Genomic DNA, 22910 nt, shown 5'->3' on the forward strand with positions numbered 1-22910 from the left:
GAAGTAGCAACGAAACAATTTTATGGTTGGGGGTCACCACCACCTGAGGAACTGTTTTAAAGGGTCGTAGCATTAGGAAGGGTGAGACCACTGGGCTCTCAGGGGCTGTAGCAGAAGGAAGCCTTAAATAGCAGGTCAAAGTCTTAGGCAGAAGAGCCAGGGTGCTTCAGAAACACAGGCCCTGGGGCATAATTCAGTGAGCCACGGCCTTGGCGAGAAGTTTCCCCTCCCTCAGGGTGCAGGGCCTGTACACTGATACCTACGGTATTGCTACCTCTGCAAAGGAGGAACCGAGGGCAAGCTGGGTAGGAGAAAGAGCCTGAGAGTGGTCCACAGCATGGCATGGGACAGGGTGGGGCAGGGGAAACCCAGTCTGAGACTTGCTCTGTTTAGTCTTGGTTCTGGCCATTGGTGGGTAGGGTGGAAGATGCAGAGGTTGTGCAGATCGATGTAGTCACACAGCAGGACCCAAGGTCCAGGTCTGCTAGAAGGAACCGATGGAGAGGGAGGGACCTGCTGAGTGCTGGGGTGCTCAGGACACCAGCGCTAGTGTGCAGGTCCAGGCCATAGCTGTGCCAGACTGTGGGCTTACAGCAGCAGGCTTTCGGGATGGGCGGGTGGAGTCCACAAGCTGTAAAAGAAGGCTAGACAGCGGAGAGTCAGGGGTAGGCTTGGACAACCGAGAGTCATCAAGGGATGGAGTGGTAGGACCTTGACGTTGGGGTGGCAAGAAGGCCCCAGAGGCAGACTGTTAGGATGAGAAAGAGGAAATTTGAAAGTCAGGAGTAGGTCCGGGATGTCTCAGCATAGTCAAAAAAAAAAAAAAAAAAACTACGGCCAGAACTGGCCTGTGCCTAAAGTTGCTGGGGTAATCAAGGGCCTGTGGTGTAGGGAAGAGATAGAAGCCAGGCCTGGCCTCGCCTTGCAGAGAATTCCCTGCACCACAGGCCCAGAGAGAAGGAGAGTCTCGGGGTTCCAGAGCCAGCTCTTCTTGGCCTAAGCCATGTCCTCCAGCTGTGGTGGGCTGAGCTTCCCTGCTGGCCTGTCTTCATCCATGGCTTCCTCCTCTGCTGGCTTCTCAGCGTTCCTGGCCAGGCTGTCCGGCCCTGACACAGTCCCCAGAACCTTGGTGCTGTGCTCCTGCGCTTTGGCTCTGAGGGCGGCAATGCTGTTCTCCCTCAGTTCCTCCTGGGAGATGGCTGCCTGGGCATCTGGGGCCCGGTCCTCCTGCTCCATCTTGTCGAGCTTGGGCAGGGTCTGCCGTTCCACCTCAGGCTTCCTTCCCGACTCGGCTGCTGCCTCCAGCGACTTTTTGTGCATCCCTAAAAAGAATTGTTGGTATTCGGGTTTAGAAAAGCGTCTGGGAAAGCCATCTTGAACTGAAAACAGCAAAGATAGAGAGAGGCCAGAATTAAGGAGGAGCAGAAAGCCTTTCTTCACATACCACAGTCAAGTCCCACAGCTGGACCAGGGTCAGGGGGTGGGAGGGTGGCTGGTGGGGAGCCAGGTCTTCACAAAGTTCTCTACACCAAACCCTTGGGCTTGAGCACCAGCCCCCAACCCGTCCTGTTCCTTTAGGGCATCTCCCCCAGTCTTATGTCATAGGAGTCCAGGTCTTAAGACCCCTAGAGAAGCTGATACCTGGATGGCAGCTGATAGGTGGAAGATGGGGAGGTTTAGGGCAAAGAAGTTGTTGGGCATAACTAGAGAGGTGGCCAAAGGGATGCAGGTGTCCGCTTAACCCACAGAGGGAGATATTTCATTCACTATAAGCTCAGTTCTAGTCAGAGAGGAAGGAGGACAAAGTCTAGGGCCAGGGTCACATCCTCCTCACAGGACGAAAGAAGCCAGTGGTTCCAGAATGGGAGTCTTGACACCCAATAGGTAGGTACAAAGGATGGCTCCAGAAAGATGGGGTGGGCTGCTTGGAAGACCTCTGTCCCATTGGGTCACTGGGAGCCAGGCCTCCCTACCCAGTGTTCGGTTCCCTCTCCCCGGAGTCCGCTCGCTCTCCTCGCCACGGGGGCAGGGCCCCAGGGAGGGTGCGGGCTCTTACCCAGTAGCCACGGGGCACAGGAGTCCATGATGCCATCCTTGGCAGATTTGAGGATAGACTCGGGCAGGGGGATGGAGTGCCGGACCATGGCCCCGTAGAGCCCGTACTCAGCCATGACGCTGCTCCTGCCCCAGCACTTTTCTCTCTTCCTCCACTTGGCTCTGCGGTTCTGGAACCAAACCTGGCAGTGCAGAGAAACGGGCAGGGCTGGGCTCTGAGAAACCCTAGGCCCGAGGCCTTCACCCCGCTCTGCCCCCGGCGGGGGGGGGGGAGCAGGGGAGGGTTATTCCACGGAGTCTCAGGGAGGATGGCATCAACATGAGAAGACCGTGGGCAACGGCAACGTGGATTTGTTTTAAATCAAAGCCTGTCTGTTAAGACTGGCTAAGGACGTTTCCAAACGAGGCTCTGCAGGCGGGCAGCAGCCGCTGTGGCTCACAGTGTGCAGGTAGAATGCCCACACACGTGCAAGGGATCTTGCAGATGCTCACACTTCAGTGTACGGGTGTGTCCTGCCTCCTGGCGTTGTAACAGGGTGTTATTATCTATGAAGTTCTGGCTTAACTACCGCACAATCAAATTTAAATAAAAATATAAAAGCCAGCCAGACAGTGGTGATGCACACCTTTAATCCCAGCCCTCCGGAGGCAGAGGCAGGCAGATCTGTGAGAGTTCTAGGTCAGACTGGTCTACAGAGTTCCAGGACAGCCAAGGCTACACACACAGAGAAACCCTGTCTCAACCCGCCCTGCCCCACAAAAAACCTAAACCCTATCATGTTTTAATTAAGTTTACAGATTTGTGTTGGGCCACTTTCATAGCTGCCCAACCCACAGGCCATGCCTGTAACAGACCCTCTGGTTTGCAAAATGACAAATTCCAGGGACTGGAGAGATGGCTCAGTGGTTAGGAACACCAGCTGCTCTCCCAGAGGACCCAGGTTTGATTCCCAGCACCCATGAGTTCACAACATCCTGTAACTCCAGTTCCAGGGGTCTGACACGCTCTTCTGGCCTGTGAAGGTACCAGGACACAAGAAATGCTTGGAGGGACATGGAGGTAAACACACATATGCATTAAATGAAATAAGGATTTTTTTGTTTGTTTTCTGAGATAAGGTTTTTCTGTATAACAGTTCTGGCAGATTTTTTCTTTCTTTTTTTTTTTTTTTTGCACATTCCCTGGCCCTGTTATGGGCCACAGTCAGGGAAGAGTACGAGAGTGTGTCTGGAGCCCAGAAGGGTGGCTATACTTGTATACTTGTACACTTGGAGGCATCGCCATGCGGGTGTCTGGGGGTCTGGCAGCAGGTAGTAGATTTCTTGGGTACTGATCTGCCACGTTTTCCAACTTCTCCCAACTGAGCCACCATCACCTCCCACATACTTTGCTGCCTACCATTTCAGGCCTAGCTTCGAATGGAATTTTAGAAAGGTGGGTGGCATTCCTGGGTCAGGAAAGGAACATGATGTTCTCTAGTGCCTTAGGCCAGAGAAGATAGGGACCTAGCAGAGGACTTGGTAGGCGACATCCCAGAGACTGAATATCTGGCCCAGAGTTGACTGGTATGAGCTGAATAACGCTGGGGTCCCTTGGGGGTGTCTACAGCTGCAGCTTCATCATCACCATCTGCAGGGCTGGGGATGGAACCCAGGGCTTGCCCATGTTAGGCAAGCCCTCTATCACTGAGCTACATCCCCTGATTCCACTGCAGCTTCCTTCCAGGAGGAGATCCAGGAATCCAGCCCTATTCAGGGGATTAGGAAGTCTTGTCTCCCCCAAGCAGCCTTCCTGACAGAGCCCAGAGTTTCCCTACCCTTGTCTTTGATACTCTTTGGGAAACCGGTGGGCCTGGAGGCCCCCTAGCGCTTCCGGTCCCATCTTGACCGCAGGGTAAGAAACTCAACCAGTTTCCAGGGCGCTTTCCATCCACTCGCCTCTGGCGCCCCCGCCCTTCCCTGTGGGCCCCTCCCCCGCCCTGGGCGGCCAAGGTATCAGCTTTTGATGAAAAATTGCTCCTGCTCTATTCAGGAGGCGGCAAAAGAAGAGTCACCCCCAGGGGCAGCCCTGGGCTGATTGAAAAATAAGTTAATTTCAGTTTGAATCGATGGGCCTCAGGCACTGAAATATCACGGGAAATTAAAGCGGCTTCTCTCCCGGGAGCTACGGCATTGACCCGCACTAATTAATGCTGGGGAGGCAGTGATCGCCTCACCGTGAGCTGCTCCCCTTCCCCGAGGGACCCCAAACACTTCTCATTTAACTAATTAGACGGGGAAAATTGGGTGTTAATTTGTTTAGGATTTTTCCCCCTCTTCCTCCAGCTTCCGACAGCTCCCTCCCCGGCCCCCGCCCGGTGCGGGGGCGCGGAAATGAATGCGGGGCTCGCCGGCAGATGGCTGCCCCGGTCACTCTGCAATCTTCTCCGACTTGATTGCTTGATTAGGTCGTTAGCACATTAAAAAAAAAAAAATTGCTTGCCGTCTGGCGCTGGCGTGATGAGTGGGACGCGCGGCAGCGCCTGGGTAATTTATCTTTTTATACGGCAAAGAATTTGATTTCAATCTGCAGATATATGGGGCGCCTTTGACACCTGTTTAACTTCGCACCGCTGACAGCTTAACCCTTTGCTGCCTGGGCAGTTGGCAGTCAAGGCTTGAACGCGGGGCTTCGGTGGCCGCACTCACAGGCGCTTCCCGACATCGCCGCCAGGTGGCGCAGTGAGCGCTGATCGTCCCTTAGCAGCACAGTCTGGAGTAGGGCCGGTCACACCCAGCAGGGGGCGCTCTTGACGCTGCCCATCCAGTTAGGAACAGGGATTCTGTCGTCCCTGGCTGCGAAAGACCGCAGTTTTCACAACGCACATAGCCATGTTTGGGGACCTCTTCCTTTGCAATAACCAGGAGCCTCTAAAAACAGGAAAAGGCCAGATGCAGTGGTACATGCCTTTAATCCGAACACTGGGGAGAAAGAGGGAGGTGGATCTTGGCCATTCTGGTCTACAGAGTGAGTTCTAGGCCAGCCATGGCTACATAGTGAGACTGTCTCAAAAATAAATAAATTAAAAAAAAAAACTCAAAATGGGAACATCACTGCCTCAGAAGCTGTGATTCTCCTGCCCTCCCGATGACCAAAAGCTTTAGAAAGCCATTGCTGGACCCTTCCTGGGTGGTGGCACTTGCCGGAGAGACACACTTTTGCCCATGCCTATTAGAATCTGCTGCTCCTGTTTAGAACTGGGGAGCAAAGATAGAAAACCTCCTCCTGGTACTCCAACACTTGGGAAACTTAGGGGGAAAGAGTTCACATAAAGTGATAGCTCAGCAGTTAAGAGCACTAGTTGCTCATTCAGAGGCCCTGGGTTCAATTCCCAACAACCACATGGTGGCTTATAACCACCTACAATGAGATCTGGTGCCCTCTTCTGGGATAGAGGTATATGTAGCCAGTCAAGGACGCATAGATCTGTGACCCCAATACTTGGGAGGTAGAGGCAGATGGATGAGGAGTTCAAGGCCAGCCTGGGTCAAATAAGACCTTGTCTCAAAAATTGAGAAAGAAGGAAGGAAATATGTACCACACATTGATACCACTCCTCCCCCGAGCACCACATAACCATATCCGCCTGTTTCCGCAGCCAAACACACCCACACCCACAGAGAGATACCCATAAACTGCACGAGGTCTGCTCTACCACCAAGTGAGCTTTGATGCTAAAATCATTAGAGACCTCCCCAGTGGCAGCACAGCTTGGCCTGCGGGATTCTAGAGAAGGCATTGTGAACCGTGCAGATGACAAAGCCCTCCTGGCTGCCCTCCATGTGTGTGACCCCTGGATGGTCCAGCGAGTGCTGGAGGAGGAGCAGGGCTATCGGGTGGGAAGAAGATTTTAGGTACTAAAGAGGGGGTGCACAGGCTTACAGATACGTTCTGGGCTCATAAACAGAGCCCCTTTCCTGGTTCTCCTCTGGCAAATGAATCACCACTGTGGAGATCAACTTTTGCCCATGACTCTCTCCCAGGGGAACATGCTGCCAGCTGGTGGCTCGAACCCGGACCCTCAATTATGAGTTCCTGGAATCCCTGGCTCTCTGTGAAGACCAGATGTGGCTCCAATTTATGGAGGAAACCTGGACGGCCAAAACGATTTCGTTTTAGGGCAGTTGGCATCAAAATGATAACTGTCTCGGAGGGAAGCGGCTAAGGGATGAGGGGGCCGTTTTCATAGCTCCCTGTCTCTTGTCTAGACGGGAGCAACCAGAAAGTGCTCAGAGCTTAAAAGTCGCTACACTTGGGGCTGGAGACATGGCTCAGAGGCTAAGAGCACTGCCTGCCCTTCCAGGGGACCAAGGTTCTATTTCCAGCACCCACATGGTGGCTCACAACTGTCTATAACTTCAGGAGGTCCAGAACCCTCTTCTGTGAGCACCTACATGTGGTCCTACATGTGGTCCTACATGTGGTGCACAGACGTACATGGAAGCAAAACATCCATCCACATAAATTAAATTAATTTAAAATCTTAAAAAAGAAATCACCACACTTGATCCTAGCCCAAAGCAATCAGAACTGAAAGGGGCTGAGTGAGCTTAGAGTCTTCAGACAAAAAATGCAACTGGCCTTCTGTGTCGGTGTCAGCGGACTCAACAACCGAGGGCAAATCTGTTTGAAAAAATAACAAGTACAGATATGTGTGTGTGTGTGTGTGTGTGTGTGTGTGTGTGGTCTATGAGTGTGTGTACATGTGTAAGCACCCGTGTATGTACATGTGAGAGGTCAGGAAGTTGGTGTCGTCTGCCTTCCTTGATGGCACTCCACCTTATGTTTTGAGCCAAGGTCTGTCACTGAACCCAGAGCTCACTGACTGATAGACTGGCTGGCCGGTGAACTCGACACAATCCTGTCTCCACCTTGCAAAACTAGGATCACAGGTGCATGCCCCACTAGGATCACAGGTGAATTCCCCACTAGGATCACAGGTGCATGCATGCCCCACTAGAATGACAAGTGCATGCCCCACTAGGATGATAGGTGCATGCATGCACCACAATGCTATATGACAAAGTCTCTTTCTAGCACCAGCATTAGGGTCACAGAAAGGGGCCTCTTCCTGCCCCCCACCCTGCAGAGTTCATAACAGCCCCTTTTCTATTTAAGTCTTGGTTCTGAGAAGCCCCCAAGAATCTCTGGAGTTTCCTGATGTTCTACTTTCTGAAACAGATAGCCCCTCTGTCATGGAAATCTGATCCCTGGGAGGACCAGCGTCCTGCCTTCCAGAGCACCTGACAAGGGTCCCAAAGTGACACAAATGGCCACCAAGTTTGGAGTCCCCAGCAAAGGTTCACTGGGAGGCTTTGGAGCTTTGGGAAGGAGCCTGGGTTTCCAGATACAAACCCTCTCAGAGGTGGTGCCCAGCGTTCAGGTGGTCTCTAGCTATCCGTCAGCCGCTGGTGTGGTTGTCGCTCCAGCTGGCAGAGCTCCCAGGTGGCCAGCTCAAGAAAGGACTCCTCACCGCAAGGATGCCTGTTTTCTGCTTCCGGGCACACAGCAAGCAGGCCAGCCAGGCAGCTCTATCAAGCCTTCCTCCCACTTTGTAAGAGACCAATACCAGTAGCTATAGCTGTGCCCCTTGACCCCTCTTGTTCCTGCTCCTCACATAGGTCCCACTCTGCAGCCCCACCCAAGTACCCCCACAGGACAACATGCCCAGGGCTCCTTCCTGGATCACCCCCCTAAGGGTGACATTTTGCAGGATAGATGCTGTTTGAGTATTTGTCACCTTGTGACCCAGCCTTTGCCTTTTGCTTGTTTTGATAAGACTCTGGAAGCTCTGGTTGGCCTTGAACTCCCCAGGCAGCTGAGGGTAACCTTGAACCCCAGTCCTTCTGTCTCTGCTACTGAATGCTGCCATTACAGGAATGAGCTACCACACCCTGCAGGGTTTGCTTTTGTTTGAGACAAGTTCTTGCTATGTAGCCCAGGTTGGCTTCAAACAATCCTGCTTTGTTTTTGCTTTCCTTCCTTCCTTCCTTCCTTCCTTCCTTCCTTCCTTCCTTCCTTCCTTCCTTTCTTTCTTTTTTCCAAGACAAGGCTTTCTCTGTGTAACTGTCCTGGCTGCCCTGGCACTTGCTCTGTAAACAAAGCTGGCCTTGAACTCACAGAGATCCGCCTGCCTTTGCCTCCTAGGTGCTGGAATCAAAAGCGTGCACCACCACTGCCTGGCCCTACTTTGTTTTTAAGCTTAATTTTTCTTTTTATGTGTACTTGTGAGTGTCTGCAGGTATGTATGCAGGACGTCCCTCAAGGTCAGCAGATGCCAGGAGGTTGGATCCCCTGAAACTAGAGTAGCAGGCAGTTATGAGCTACCCTGTGGGTGCTGGAAACTGAACCTGGGTCCTCTGAAAGAGCAGCAAGTGCTCTTAACTGCTGAGCCATCTCTCCAGTCCCCTGGTTTATTTTTACTATTATTGTTTGAGACCAGGTCTCAGGTCATCCCTGGATGACCTCAAACTCATGCTGTAGCCAAGGATGACCTTGAACTTCTGACTACCCTGCCTCTACCTACCCAGTGCTAGGATTACAGTCACAAACCCCAAGGCTGGGAATTGGACCCAGGCCTGCACAAATTAGGCAAACACCTGTTGACTGAGCGGCATTTCTAACCCAAGTCTTTAAACTCTGTCTTCTGGTCTCAGCCTCCCACGTGCCTGCCTGGTAGCTAGGGGCCAGCTGTTTGTCTTCCAGGCTCGTTAGGTGCCTTGATGTCTGGCTTTATGGCCATGTGACATCCGCCATATTTACCCAGTCTCTTCTCTGATTGGAAGCTGATGAATTTGGGATTATTGCTAACACGATCCTAACATTCCACAGCCACTCAGCATCGTGTGTGTGAGTCTGTGTGTGTGTGTGTGCGTGTGCGTGTGTGTGTGTGTATAAGGGGTTAATTTGTTTTGAGATAGGGCCTCAGGTTGGCTCAGACTAGACTTTAACTCTTTTATTTTTTTAACTATTTTTTTTAAAGATTTATTTATTTACTAAGTATACAGTGGTCTGCCTGCATATGTCCCTGCAGGCCAGAAGAGGGCAGCATATTTCATCACAGATGGTTGTGAGCCACCATGTGGTTGCTGGGAATTGAACACAGGACCTTCGGAAGTGCAGCCAGTGCTCTTAACCTCTGAGCCATCTCTCCAGCCCCCTAGACTTTAACTCTTTTATTTTACTTTATTTTATTTTATTTACTTGTTTATTTATATTTATATATTTATTTTGAAACAGGGTATCTCTATGTCGCCTTGGCTATAGACCAAGATGGCCTTAAACTCAGAGAACTGCTACTCTGCCTTCTGAGTGCTGGGATTAAAGGGGTATATCGTAATGCCTGACTTTTTTTTTCCTTTGAAACAGAGTCTCAGTACAAAGTCCTGACTGATCTGAAACTTCCCTTGTAGACCAGGCAAACCTGGAATTCCCAGAGATCCACCTGCCTCTCCTGAGCCCTGGAATTAAGATATGTATCACGACACCTTGATTTTGAGGGACTTTTCGAGAAATGGCACGTAGCCACGGAGGGCCTCTAACTCATGTAGCAATTTTTCTACTTCGGGCTCCTCAGTGCACCTAACGGTTCCTATGCCAAAATCTTCCATCGCATCCAGTTAAGGCTCCAATATCAAACCTGTCATGGTTGCTGATGACCACTAGGGGGCAGCTCTGCACACATTTCTGGGAATCTGCACAGAGCATCTATCCCCCCATGACAAGTTACTTCCTTCCTCACCTCTGTCACCCCAAACTACACTATTTCCCACGTCGGTTAGCCCACTTACAACCCTACCCTAAGCCTGAGACTTGGTGTTTTTGCACTGTCTGCATACGGACGCAATGACCTGGAAAGGTTTGAAATGCAGACACCAAAGCTCTCCTCCAAATCAATTAAATCTGGATCAGTGTGTGTAGGATGCCACAGGTGTATTCTACAAAGTTGTCTGTGAATACACAAGGCCCTGAGTTTAATCCCCAGCACTGTAAAAATAATAAATGAGGAAATGGAGACTTGATTCAGCAGTTAAGAGCTTTTGTTTTTCTTAGAGAAGATCTGGGTTCAGTTCCCACCATCTATGTGGGCTCATAACCACCTGTAACTCCTGTTCCAGGAGATCCAACACCCTCTATGACCTCTGAGGGCACCAGGCATGCACGTGGTGCACAGACCTACATGCAGGTAAAATACTTGTATAAGTAATATAAATATTAGTAAGCATACTAAACCAGGATCCTACAAACCCTTTTCCACCATGACAGAATATTGTATACATAATAAATAAATAAATATTAAAAAAGAACAATAATAGAGCTGGGCGGTAGTGGCACACACCTTTAATTCCTGCACTTGGGAGACAGAGACAAGCAGATCTCTGTGAGTTCAAGGCCAGCCTGGTCTACAGATCAAGTTCCAGGACAGGCTCCAAAGCTATAGGGAAACCCTGTCTTAAGAAAGAAAGAAAGAAAGAAAGAAAGAAAGAAAGAAAGAAAGGAAGGAAGGAAGGAAGAAAGAAAGGAAGAAAGAGAGAGAGAAAGAAAGAATAACCAGTTAAGAGAACAGAGCCAGACCTGGTACGGCACTTGCCTATAATTGTAGAACCTGGGAGGTAGAACCTGGGAGGTTGAGGCAGGGGGATTGCTGCGGCTGACTGGGTGCCAATCTAGCTCCAAATTCAGGGAAAGACCCTGTCTGGAGGAAATAAGACATAGAGGGACAAGACGGGACACGTGACCTCCTCTCTGGTCTCTGAGAACACACCCGAATGCATGCACCACACCCCACATGTATTTATATCATAAGCACACTCAAACACACACAAAAATTGAAAACAAAAATCAAATTCTAAAGAAGAAAAAATATATATATTTCAAGAGGGCCAAGGGGGCTGGAGAGACGGCTCAGTGGCTAAGCCCTGGCTGTTCCTGCAGAGGACCCGGGTTCAGTTCCCAGCACCACACGGTGCCCCACAACTGTCTGAAACCCCAGTTCCAGGGGTTCCAGCACCTTCTCTTGGCCTGAACACAGTTAAACACATAAAAAAAAATAAATACAAATCTAAAAAAAACAAAAAACAAAAAACCCAGTGGCAGGGTGCTTGCCAAACATGGGCACGGGCCTAGGTTCCACCCTTAGCTCCAAAAAGAAAATCCAAAACCCAAACACCGTGTATATAGCCCTCTCTTACAATTCTAGTAGCGTGACCTCAGAGAAAATAAGATTAGTTTGGAAATCCATTTCCTGTTCTCGAGGACCGACATCTTGAAGCAGCTTCCAGAATGTATATTCTAAATTTGTTTCTTTTTAAAAATATTTATTATGTATACAATATTCTGTCTGTGTGTATGCTCGAAGGCCAGAAGAGAGCACCAGACCCCATTACAGATGGTTGTGAGCCACCATGTGGTTGCTGGGAATTGAACTCAGGACCTTTGGAAGAGCAGGCAATGCTCTTAACCGATGAGCCATCTCTCCAGCCCCCTAAATTTGTTTCTTAAAGAGAACCGTGCAGCCAACTCTACTGTAGTGACATAGAATGTTTCTTTCCCCAGCGTGTACCACCATCACTACATTCCCAGCCTGGAGTTACCCAAGGAGGCTTCCTGGCCCACTGTTGCTGCCCTTTGCCCTAATGACAGTTGGTATACATAGTGTCATTTCATCTCATGGGATAGCAGTTTAACTAGGCTCTGAATCCTAGTCTCTTATCAACTTTACCTTTCAGACCCTCAGTTTCTTCATCCAGAAAATGGGTATGAAATCAACACCAGACTCATCTAGTGCTGAGTGACAAAATGCCACAAGGCACACCAGGCACTGAACACCTAGGGTGGTGCCAAGTATTCAGCAGAGGCCTCGCTCAGATTACAATGCCGTCAGCAAGGTGAGAATTTTGGGGAAATAATAATAATAATAATATAATATATAATATTATATATGATAATATTAATAATATTATTATTATTACAAACGAGTCATGTGAGGCTCAGCCTGGGACTTGCTGGCAGTGAAACAAACATGTTAGTAGGTGTGCCTAGTTGTCATGTGTGTGCCATGAGTTGTCATTAGACCAGGCATGAGGTCTCAGATATACCGTAGCTTTACTTGGCTTGGATGAGCAAGAGTGAAGCTTCCCACTGCACTTAGGACTGCTGAACTCTAGCTGGCCCGCGCTCCCATCCTATCAAGGGCAGCTTAGAGCTTGGTGGGGCAGATGATCCTGATAGTGTCTCCTGCTCAGGTAGCTCAGGGGTAGGGCGCTGGGCAAGTGTGCAAGAGGGTGTGAGTTCTTTTGTTGTGGTTGTTGTTTCGAGACAGGGTTTCTCTGTGTCACCTTGGTTGTCTAGAACTCACTCTGTAGACCAGGCTGGCCTTGAACTCACAGAGATCCGCCTGCCTCTACCTCCCCAGTGCCGGGATTAAAGGAATGCAGCATGCGTGCGTCACCACCGCCCGGCCAAGGTTGTGAGTTCTACCCGGTGCCACCACCACCACCACAAAAACCAAACCAAAACAAAAAGCAATCATTGCTCCATTCTACCTGTAAACTCCTGACTCTAAAGACGCCCTGTCTCTTACACACACAGGCACACACGTGCATGCACACGCTTGCACACGCACATCGCCCCCTGCTGGCCCAATGTTGGAGCAGGCAAGGGATGGTGCTGAAGCGGTATCCATGGTAGCCATCCATCTTCAGATATGTTAGTTCCACACCTCAACGTACCCAGACCCTACTCCTGACCTCAAACCACCTTTGTTCTCCCAGATGTGGGTTCAGCGTCCTCAAACACAAGAACCCAAGGCAGAGGGCGAGTTTTCAGACCACGTTCTAATTACCTCCACTTTCTAGCTACTGAACGCAGGAAGCTGCCAACCTCCCTTTCCCTAGTTCTAAAGGAGGGCTATTGGTCTCTACCCTGCCCCTTGTCACCGAGATTTAATGACAGCAGAGCCGAGTCTGAACGAGCGTGGACACGTGTCCCTCACCGCTCCGAACTCCGTTCACGGAGTTCAAGGGGCGGGGTCCACTCTCACACGCAGCCAGTGGCATCTGCACACGGGGCGGGGTTTGTCCGCTCTAATCCCGTGAGTACAAAAAGGCTCTGTGAGGAGATGTCTGTGAGGACCCAGGAGTCCGGCTCTGGGATCAGTGTCACCAACCCCCGAAAGCACCCTGCTTTGCCTGTATACACCTTTGGCACGTGAAAACGTCTCTGAAATACCTGGAATTGTTACCAATACACATCAAGACCTTTCCTAAGCCTCATGGTTAAATTGCTGGGGCAAGCCCACTTAATCACTCATAAGCTCCTGCAGGGGGCAGCACTAAGCTATGTGGTGCCCAGGAGACTGGCAAGACTCGGACCTCATCTCTGCGATATCCACCCATCCATAGTTAGTAGTCCCAGAGCAATGCGTGCCCTCTCCTCCCTGTGCTGATTATGGTGACTTCGAACCTCTCCCTATAGACAGCCTCCAGGTGACTTAGTAAAGCTAACCTGGACCTGTTGGGAGCCCGTGTAGTGCAGTTACAGGGAGGTCCCGGCCTCCAACAGACCTGCCCATCACAGCACAGCCAATCAGAGATTAGACAGCATACTAGAGAGACAGAGGCTCCTTCTTACTAATGAGCTGTGCACACACCGGCCTTTCAACAACGCCTCGGCCTAGAAGCCGCATGGAATGGCCAACTTGACGCCAATGAAGGCCGGGTGGAGATGACTGGGTAAACCAGGCCTTGGTTTACAGGGCACCCCCAGACCCATGCACATGTGTGCAGACACAAACAGTTCAGAGTCAACACTCAGGTCTCCCCCACTAAAACTCAGCTGGGTGAGAACAGTCCCAGGTCTCCGCGATAAGTATAAGCTGCCTATGAATAATTGAGCTTATTGTTAGTGTCGATGTTTAAAGCCTGGAGCTGAAATGCTGAACTGATGTCTCGTGAAAGGAAATCTCCAACTCCTGGCCTCATTTCCATTCTCTGGTGCTCTAGTTGGGGAATCCGAACATCCCATAACCTTTGCTTCCATCTCTAGAATGCGCCTGGGATGCTCTCCTCCACCTCCTGGCAGAAAGAACCTCCAGTGGAGACAGAGAAGAAGATGCTGGGCAGGCAACATCAGCAGGAAGTCAGGACCTGACTTCCGCCCCGCCAATATCCCCGCACCAGGGCCCGTTCTGGAGCTGCAGGAATCCACCCTCCTCACCTTCCTGGAGTCATTTGCCCTTGAGGCTAAGATCGAATTGGAAGCAGCTCTTCTGGAAATATTCCACCCATCCCACTCAATTCTCTGGCCTCATGATGTTCCTGTGTGCTGGGGTTTCTGGGTTGGGGAAGATGCTGTGCCTGGGAGGCCCCCCTCCACCCCTACCACAGGAGGGCACACCAACCCAGAACAGTGGCTGGTTATGCAGAACACACAACCACCCAGGAGAGGAGGAGGGGCTTGGTGAGTCCCACTAGAGGGCATGTGTACCGGTCACTTTCTGGGTCAGTCCAGGAAGAAGTACTGAACAGGAGGTGTGGGCAGGGACAACAGCTGCCTGGTCATGAGCAGAGCACAGAGCTGCAACTGGGTGACCAGGGATGGGGGGGGGAGGCTTCTTCATAGGGAAGAGAGAGGAGACCCCGACTAGGGTTAGATGCAAAAGCCAGCTTCCCCTACTCAGCCACCATAACCACCTGGCCCCCCTCTGGTCTTAAAACAGCCATATGCCATGACAGGCTTGCTCAGGGACCCCCTCCCCCCAACTCCAATCAACTCTGTGTCTCATTGCCAGACCTCCTCATGGTTCTACTACAACGTACGCTCAGGAAGTCTACCATCTGTATTTTGTTCGTTTTGGTTTGGGGTTTAATTTGGTTTTTGAAGTGAGTGGGAATAGAACTTGAGTCCTCCCTCATGCTAGGCAAAGCCCAGCTCCACTGAACTCCCCACGTCCCCAGCACAGCAAGCCTACAGTCTGGAAGAGCAGGTGGATGTATCCACTCATTGCCCACTTACATGGTAGGTATTCAGAAAGTTCCTATCAGCTTAATAGACTTAGATAAACTTTTTTTTTTTTTTTTTTACTGATCACTGGCAAATGATTTTCCCCCCAGGAAGGATGGGTGCCTGCCTCTGGGAACGTAGCTGTCTCCAGGCAACTGGAGAGGTTAGCAGCTGTTACCTGTATTCTGTCTTCGGGCAGTTCCGTTTTCATGGCCAGCATCTCCCGGGCATAGACATCTGGGTAGTGGGCTTCATTGAATGCCTTCTCCAGCTCCTCTAACTGATAGGAAGTAAAGATTGTCCTGAGGGGAGCAAGATCAGAACTCAGAACCCTGGAAACACGGAGGAGCCTACTTTGGAGAAAACAGGCTATCTCTCTCCTGTGCCTTGGTCACAGTCAACTCCTCTTTCTCTCTCTCTCTCTCTCTTTCTCTCTCTCTCTCTCTCTCTCTCTCTCTCTCTCTCTCTCTCTCTCTCACACACACACACACACACACATGCACACACACCATGAACACATATTCACACTTCTTTATCCAAGGCAGAGAGCCCACATTATCCTGGTGGTGGATATTACTTTAGCTTAAGCGACATTTCACTCAAAATCTTTCTGGAAACACACTGGGAGGAAAGTGTGTTAAGAAGAAAATTCTAAAAGATTGAAAATCAGCCTTTCAGCCGGGTGGTGGTGGTGCACGCCTTTAATCCCAGTACTTGGGAGGCAGAGGCAGGTGAATCTCTGTGAGTTTGAGGCCAGCCTGGTCTACAAGAGCCAGTTCCAGGACAGGCTTCAAAGCAACAGAAAAACCCTGTCTCAAAAAACAAACAAACAACAACAACAACAACAAGTCAGTCTTCCTCACCCACAAGCCAAAGAGGAAATCTCATCAGATGAATAAAGCCTTGGCCCACTGGACCTGCATCCTGAGCTCCTCCCCACCAGACAGATGTAAAGATTCTCTTTAAAGGCCAAATGCAGCTTCATTTTCAGGGTTTGTCCAATGAGAATGGAGTCACTCATACTTCTGACCCCTCCAACTTTCCATCACACAGATTCAACTGCTCACAGGTAGTGTGAGGATGCATCTACCGGTCTCCTCTCCTACCCCAGAATGGTCCACATTGATCCATTTAAAGAGAGGATAAACCATTAATCCTAGTGCTTGGGAGACAGAGGCAGGCAGATCTTTGTGGGTTCAAGGCCAGCCTGGTCTACATACTGAGTTTCAGGATAAGAGACCCTGTCTCAAAAAACAAACAAACAGGAAAAAGAAAAAAGAAAAACAAAAATGACAAGAAACTGAGGAAAGCTGCAGTCTCTCACTCCAGGAAAATGTGCAAAGAACAAGCCTCAGATATCACGGGGTTCACAACCCCCCTTTCAGAGTAAACCAGGAACTACCCAATTACAGGTGCAAACTCTTTCCACGAATTTTACACCTTCTGTATTTACCTGGCCTTTATCTTACACCCTCATCATCAACAGAACTTGTAAAAGTGGCATGTCCCTTCTTGATCCTCTGAGATTTGGATCCTGGAACCAGCACAGGGTTCATTTGTAAAGTGTCTCCCTGCTAAGCCCTACCCTTCCCTAGTGTATAGAAAAGGTGCACATAAAACCCCCATTTCTCGAGTTAATATGGAATGTCTTCAGGGATGATAATATCTCCAGGGATATTATCAGGGCGCACGGGAGAGGAAAGTCGTGCTCCTCATAGAAAATGACTTGTTTGGCTTTGGGTTATTTTGACTATTTTCTTGATGGCAATATGTGGACTGCTTATATACGCAGCAGAAAGTTAATTCATTGTCTGGGTGTGGTAGTAATGTCTTTAATCCTAGTAATCCTAGTACAGAGACAGAAGCAGGCAGATTTCTGTGAGTTAGAGGCCAGTCTGGTGTACACCAGGCTAGGCGGGACCCTGTCTCAAAACAAAACAAAAAGAAAGAAAAAGTTAACTCTTCAGGATTTTGAAGATCCGCAGTTCTCTGTTTGTCTCTGCAGGAGATCCCTGAGCAGATCACCGAACTAAATGACCAAATGCAAGTCCCTTTTAAAACCAGGCAAACTGAGGAGCACAACTGGTATTGCCTGGCCAAAGCCTAAGAAGAAAGCTGACTGTGGATCATTTAGGGTCATTTAGGGCTTTTCTGTACTTTGAAGAGTCCCATTCAAGAAACAAAATTCAGGCACAATGGGGACTGCTCTGAGCTACTGGCTCTGGAGAATGGGGTAGGAAAAACACAGCAAGTTCAAGGCCAGTTTGATCAACATAGTTCAGGCCAGTCAGGACTATGAAAGAGAGAGAGAGAGAGAGAGAGAGAGAGAGAGAGAGAGAGAGAGAGAGAGAGAGAGGCAAAGGAAGCAGCAAACCTTAAATTCCCCAACCTTCCCCCATTCCACCTCAGAACTGGTCTTCCTATTGCTGACTGCAAACTCTTCAGCAGGGTCCCGTCTCCCACCCAGTGACCCCAAACTGCTCCTGGCAGCAGCAGAGCCCAGGATCTCTTGCAAAAGGATCTGCAGTTTTCCCAAGAACAAAATCCCAGAGCTGGGTCGCTGGCCGCATCCCCAATCTACCCCCAGGTCCTGCTGCTTTGTTATCCCCAAGCCCATCTCTCACGGCAGGACTCCAGGGGCTCCGACAGAAGCTCGGGGAAGTGTGTTTTGTTTTTCTATCCTCTCCCCTCCCCAAACCCATAGCCATTCTTCTTTCCAGTTATCTGCTACCTTCGTGCACCAGAAATAGACAGAAACCCAGGGTAGCTAGTTCTCTGATTTTGGTGAGCTGTTTTATCTGGCTCCCAACCCACCAATACCCAGAATGGTTCTCTGTTAGAAAGGGTGGCAAGTGAAGGAAATGAGAGACTTCAGGTACCACGGACTTAGAGCTCAAAAAACACCTTGCTTGTTTTTAAGTGGGCAGCGGAGTGAGATGCCCTAATGCCTTCCCGGTACTTCCCAGTACTCCCAGAATTTGGGGAATGCTCACTCCAGGGCTCTCAGTGCTACCCCCAGGGCAGGAGCAGAGTGCTCCGACAGCGTTGATCTTGTCCCTGCAGGAAAAGATTCTTTTAGGACCTGTCGGACACAGATGCATAGGTAAGGTTTCAATTAACATATGCTGAATGATTTTCTTTAAAGACCAGTGACTGGACTAATAAAAAAAATCTGTTTAAAATAAACTGGGCTGGCAAGATGGCTAAGCGTTAAAGTAAAGGCACTTGCAGGGCAGCCTTAGCGTCTTGAGAAGATTCCCTGGAACCCACGAAAAGGCGGAGAGAATCCACTCTACAAAGTTATCTCGGACTGTCAGGTACGTTTCCAGAATGTTCCTCACCTCAGGCACCTCACCCAGAATGGACCTCACCCTCACCCCATACCCCAGCTATCACAGGCACACATGATAGTATAGAATAGGAATGAAAACAGAATAATAAAACAAACTGAGCTAAAGCGCGCAAGCTGCCTGCAGGAAATAAAACGAGCCCCCCCTCCCCCCAGAGACCCTAACTGAAGTTCAAGTTCCCTTAAGCCACATTCGGTTCTGAGGTCAGGAAAGAGAGTCGGTAATGACCTTTGAGGGTGGGGGAAGCTAGGGAAATTCAAGCTGCACTGAGAAGCTGGGTGTGTGTGTGGGTGGGTGAGAATACAGAGACTAAGACCAAATTCGGGAGAGAAGAGGATGCAAAGGGACCACAAACCAGAGAATTGTCCCTGTGACCTCCCCGACTTTGGTCAGGACAGAAAGAAAAGTGAAGATACTGGCCAGCTGGGGAGTGCAGGGACAGGACCTGTGAACCTCGCTCCCAGAAACTTAGTCGCTTCTCTCTCTCTCTCTCTCTCTCTCTCTCTCTCTCTCTCTCTCTCTCCCCCTTCCTTTGCTTAAAAATAATCGCCTCAAAATTTCCACTAGGAACGAATTAGTGTTGACGCTTAAGTGAATGAGTCTGCCTCCCCCCCCCTCCCGGGGGCGGTGTGAGGAAGGGAGCATACTTCCTAGGACAGACCCATTGAATTTTAACTTTGGACACTCAACGTCTATTTAAAGACATTTTTTTTTCACATTAAAAATAAGTGTATGTGTTTGCTTATTAGTCTGGGCACATGGTGCCCCAGAAGGCCAGAAGCATGCACGAATGCCCTAGAGCTGACCAACTCTCCTTGGTTTGTCCACCAGTGTATTCCACCCCACTCCGGTCTCCGCAGGTGGAACCAGACAGTCCACTTTCTTCCCCCATCTGCCAGACTAGGAAATTGAGGCTCACGGAAGGGTAGCGGCCCTCTCGGTAGCATAAACGAGCAGAGGCCGAAAGCAAAGATCCGGCAGTGCAGCTGTCCCGGGAGTTTTTTTTGGGGGGAGGGGGGATCGCAACAGAAAACTGAAGAGTTGACAAGACACGGGGCAGTTTAGGAGGAACGGGGCGCCCAGGGCAGAGGTTGCACGAATCTGGCTCCAGCGGGAGGTGGGAGTTTGTTTATCTGCTCCCCACCGGGTCTGTGACTTTCTGATCAGTGCAGAGGTCTGGAGTCGCCCGGATGCTAGCTCAGGTCTGGCCTCCAACTGGTCTTTCCGTTCTCCAGCACAAGTAGAAAGCCGAAATGGTGCGGCTGCTCCGGCTGACACAGTCAACCTCACCGGGTGCCAGGGCCCCAAGACAGGCTCCGGCAAACCACGCAGGTGTCTTTGCTCTGGTGCAGCCGGGACCCTCACATCTGCCATCCGCAGAGAACAAAATCTGGGTGACCCGACCCGGGAGAAGAAAGCTAGAGATGGGGGCAAGAAAGAACGGTGCGGCCCTTACCTGTGTCGCCGCTTCTTGCGTTTCTTGGTCTGGTTTAAAGCCGATTTGGACATTTTTCGGTCACTGGAGGAAACATCTTCGGAATCTGAAAAGCGGGCGGAGAGGCAGGAGGCGAAATGGGGAGTGCGCTCCGCAGAACCGCAGAAAACGGTGAGGACCCCACCTTCCGCAGCCTTGGAGAGTAGCGCGGGCCTGTGGCCTCTACCAAGACCTCCCGGGCCTGGGCGACCATTCCCATCTCTAAACCCAGGCTGACCCTCCCCGGGTCTGCTTCTGAAACCAGAATTTTTTAACAAATTTCGTTGCAAGAAAGGCCAAGGCCCAGGCACCGTGCCTGGCCAGATCGTGGGAGAGGGAGGCAGGCTCTGAGGTCTCAGGTGCTCTGCCCTGCGGCAACAGCCAAGTCCAAGTCCCAGGTAGAAAAGTTGACCCAAAGAATGGGGGCCTGTTGGAGGGGAGTTCGGGTTCTGAAAAGGTCTGGAGATTGCGGGTTCGCTGTCTTTTTCGTGGCACCCACGAAATGTTTTTCTGTTCGAGTGCGGAGAGCCTGCGACGAACCACTTTCGTTGTCCCTTCTATATTTAACACATAATAAACAAAGGCACGAAAAATTTGAGTGACTGAGAGTCGGTGAGCTAGAACACACCGTCGGGAAAGTGGCCCTGAAAGGACGAAGGGGAACTCATCCAGGGTCCCTGATCCAGAGAAAAATTGGGATCCAATACAGGGTGCCGCTTAGGTTGGACCTGGCAGATGCCCTTTGGCTGCCGTGGTGGCTTTATTTTCCCAGTTTGAAGTGGGAGGAAATCGACCCTCAGCTGAGCAATACATGGGTTTGGAACGGAGAAGAAGGGAGGAAAAGGAGCCAACTTTGGACACAGGGGCAAGGGCCAAGACCAGCCCCTCTTTCCTGTCCCACCAGCCTAAGGAGCCGCATCATGCTTCAGGAGCTTAGGCCCAGGCCACGGTGGAGCAGCAGAGCTGGGGCCCTCCAGCTAAGCTCCCTGGGAGATGGTGCGACAAGGACTCGGCCACCAGGAGCTCAGCATCCAGTGGGGCCCCAACCCACAGATGCGATCGAGCAGGGCCAGACACTAGTTCACAAGAACTGAGTAGGGGTCGGACAAGCTGAATTTGAAAACCCTGAGTTCCAGATCGCTGGCCGAGGCCCCCTGACACCAGGCCTGGGCTGAGATCTGTTGGCCTGCACGAACTTTTCCTCCCGGGGGAGGTCGTGGCCCGCAGGCAAGAGCCGACAGCGCAGAGCTGCGGATCTCCCAAGCAGAGTGGCAGGCAAGCAGCCTCGCCCTCACCTACCCGAGCTGGCCGTCTGGCTGGTGTCCAGCGGCCCCGACGCTCTGCCTAGTGGCTGCAAGTGGACGCTCTGAGGATCAGACAGCACTTCCAGGAAGGTGGGCTGTGCGTAGAAGCCGGGAAGCCCCCCGGGCCCCAGCAGCCCCATGCTGCCCACTCCTGCCGGACTGAGCACGGAGCGCGCAGCCAGCAAGTGCCCCGGGGCCAGGCCGTCGAGGGCAGCCCGCGGGTGGGAGCTAGGAGGCTCCTTGTTCAAGCCTAGGATCTCCTGGATGCCGAAACCTGTGCACCTGGCCGGGGCGCCCCCCGAGGTACTCTTGGCCACTGTCTCAGATTTGGGCTTGCTCAGCGCTTCCCCCGCTTTCCCCGTCATCTCCCGGTTCTTTGGAGGGGCTGAGGCCGCGGGTCTTTTGCTCCCCCAACCCCCCCGCCGGGCTCCCCGCTCCGCGAAGTTGGTCCCAGGTGCCCCCTCCGGTGTCTAATGCTCTGGAGCCCCAAGGAGATTCCCTTTTTATCCAACCAGGCGGCTGCCCAAGTGGGGTCAGAGCTGAACAGCCAATCACCGGGGCCAGGAGCGATTAGGAATTCCAAAAAGCTGGCAGCTCCCGCCGCCACCGGCACCTAGGGGCCAGGGCGCTGCAGGTCCAAGAGTGGTGGGCTCTGAAGAGTACCCTTGGGCAGGGATCCCGAGGGGGGCGGGGCGAGGTTTGAGGTTGTTCCAGGAGGCACAGAGGCTGTGAGTTGTATCATCTGCCTGGGACCAGTCTCAAGGTTAACTGAGACAGATCCCTGGTATGGGGTGGGGTGGGGTGGGGGGCGCGTTGGGATAGGCTGCAGACAGAAACTAGAGGCTTGGAGACCTCCTCCCTCCCTTAACTCAGCAGCCTCAAATAGACTCAAATAAGGGACAAGGAAGGCTGGAGGGCCCTGAACTGTATGGTGGGAAGGGGGGTGTGTGTACATGAATTGGATTAAGCCTGTAGAGAGGGAAATGTGTGACTTGTCTCCCCAGTTCAGAAGATCTGTTCAATAAATACTGGGTCCCCTTAGAGGGATCAGGAAGGGGATCAGGCCCTGGTGGGAAAGAGGAGCAGCTAGGATTGTCTTTGACAACGGGTATGGGAGCTTCCTCCCTTCCCCTTTTCTCCCTAGCCCTTCCTCCTTGCCCTTCCTTTCTTTTGCTCTCTTTCTGGTTTTTAAGGACAGAGTCCGTCTCTATAGTCCACGCTATTTTTAAACTCTTTATTCTCCGGCATTATCCTCCCAAGGGCTGGGATTTTATCTGGGGCCAACTTGACCGGTCAACCATGTGTTTCTGAAGATCTTCATAGAATAAGCACGAAGTGTGGCCAACTTCACTCACAGACTGTCTTTATTTACTCTGTCTTCCAGTCATTCAGTTAGCAGCTTTGAGCCAAAAGTTCTGCAGCAAACCAGAAGTAAGGCAAGGGGCCTTCGGAGCTCACGGCAGAAATTGGGATTACCTTGGGATTGCCCGTGTAGAAGGGTAACAAAAAGTCAGCCGCCTTCCCCACTTGGTGGGGCGCCTTTGACGCCTTCCTTCTCCATTGAGTGCAGAAGGGCGGTCAGTGGTGCCAGTAATGAGAAGTGTAGAGACTCTGCTCCAGGCAGCCTGGGACTTGTACCTGGAGAGTAGAGAAGAGAGTGCTGGATTCCTGAGTTGGAGGCGGTG

At 51.2% G+C, this 22910-nt stretch overlaps 1 protein-coding gene across 2 annotated transcripts; it reads right to left on the bottom strand.

The window, feature by feature from the left end:
• Positions 1–996: 996 nt before the first annotated feature.
• Positions 997–21590, bottom strand: Vsx2 (visual system homeobox 2). 2 transcript variants are annotated; one of them, XM_087911849.1, is made up of 5 exons: positions 21221–21590; positions 19904–19988; positions 15276–15399; positions 2057–2237; positions 997–1322 (listed from the first exon to the last, which is right to left on the bottom strand). In XM_087911849.1, exons 1-5 carry the CDS (start codon positions 21588–21590, stop codon positions 997–999), a joined length of 1086 nt encoding a protein of 361 aa, XP_087767975.1. The 2 variants fall into 2 exon arrangements, with proteins under 2 accessions (XP_087767975.1, XP_087767974.1); XM_087911848.1 differs by having other exon boundaries at positions 997–1379.
• Between the last annotated feature and the right edge of the window lie 1320 nt (positions 21591–22910).

This window comes from Myodes glareolus, chromosome 11 (assembly GCF_982192425.1).
Source record: "Myodes glareolus chromosome 11, mMyoGla1.1, whole genome shotgun sequence".
NCBI classification, from domain to species: Eukaryota; Metazoa; Chordata; class Mammalia; order Rodentia; family Cricetidae; genus Myodes; species Myodes glareolus.

Excerpts from the sequence above, each read along its gene's own strand:
- Vsx2 (XM_087911848.1), bottom strand. The coding sequence starts at position 21,590 with ATGACGGGGAAAGCGGGGGAAGCGCTGAGCAAGCCCAAATCTGAGACA. Across the intron at positions 19,989-21,220 it reads CAGCCAGACGGCCAGCTCGG|ATTCCGAAGATGTTTCCTCC; the intron begins GTAGGTGAGGGC and ends CCCGCTTTTCAG. Across the intron at positions 1,380-2,056 it reads CTGTGCCCCGTGGCTACTGG|TTCAAGATGGCTTTCCCAGA; the intron begins GTAAGAGCCCGC and ends TGCTGTTTTCAG.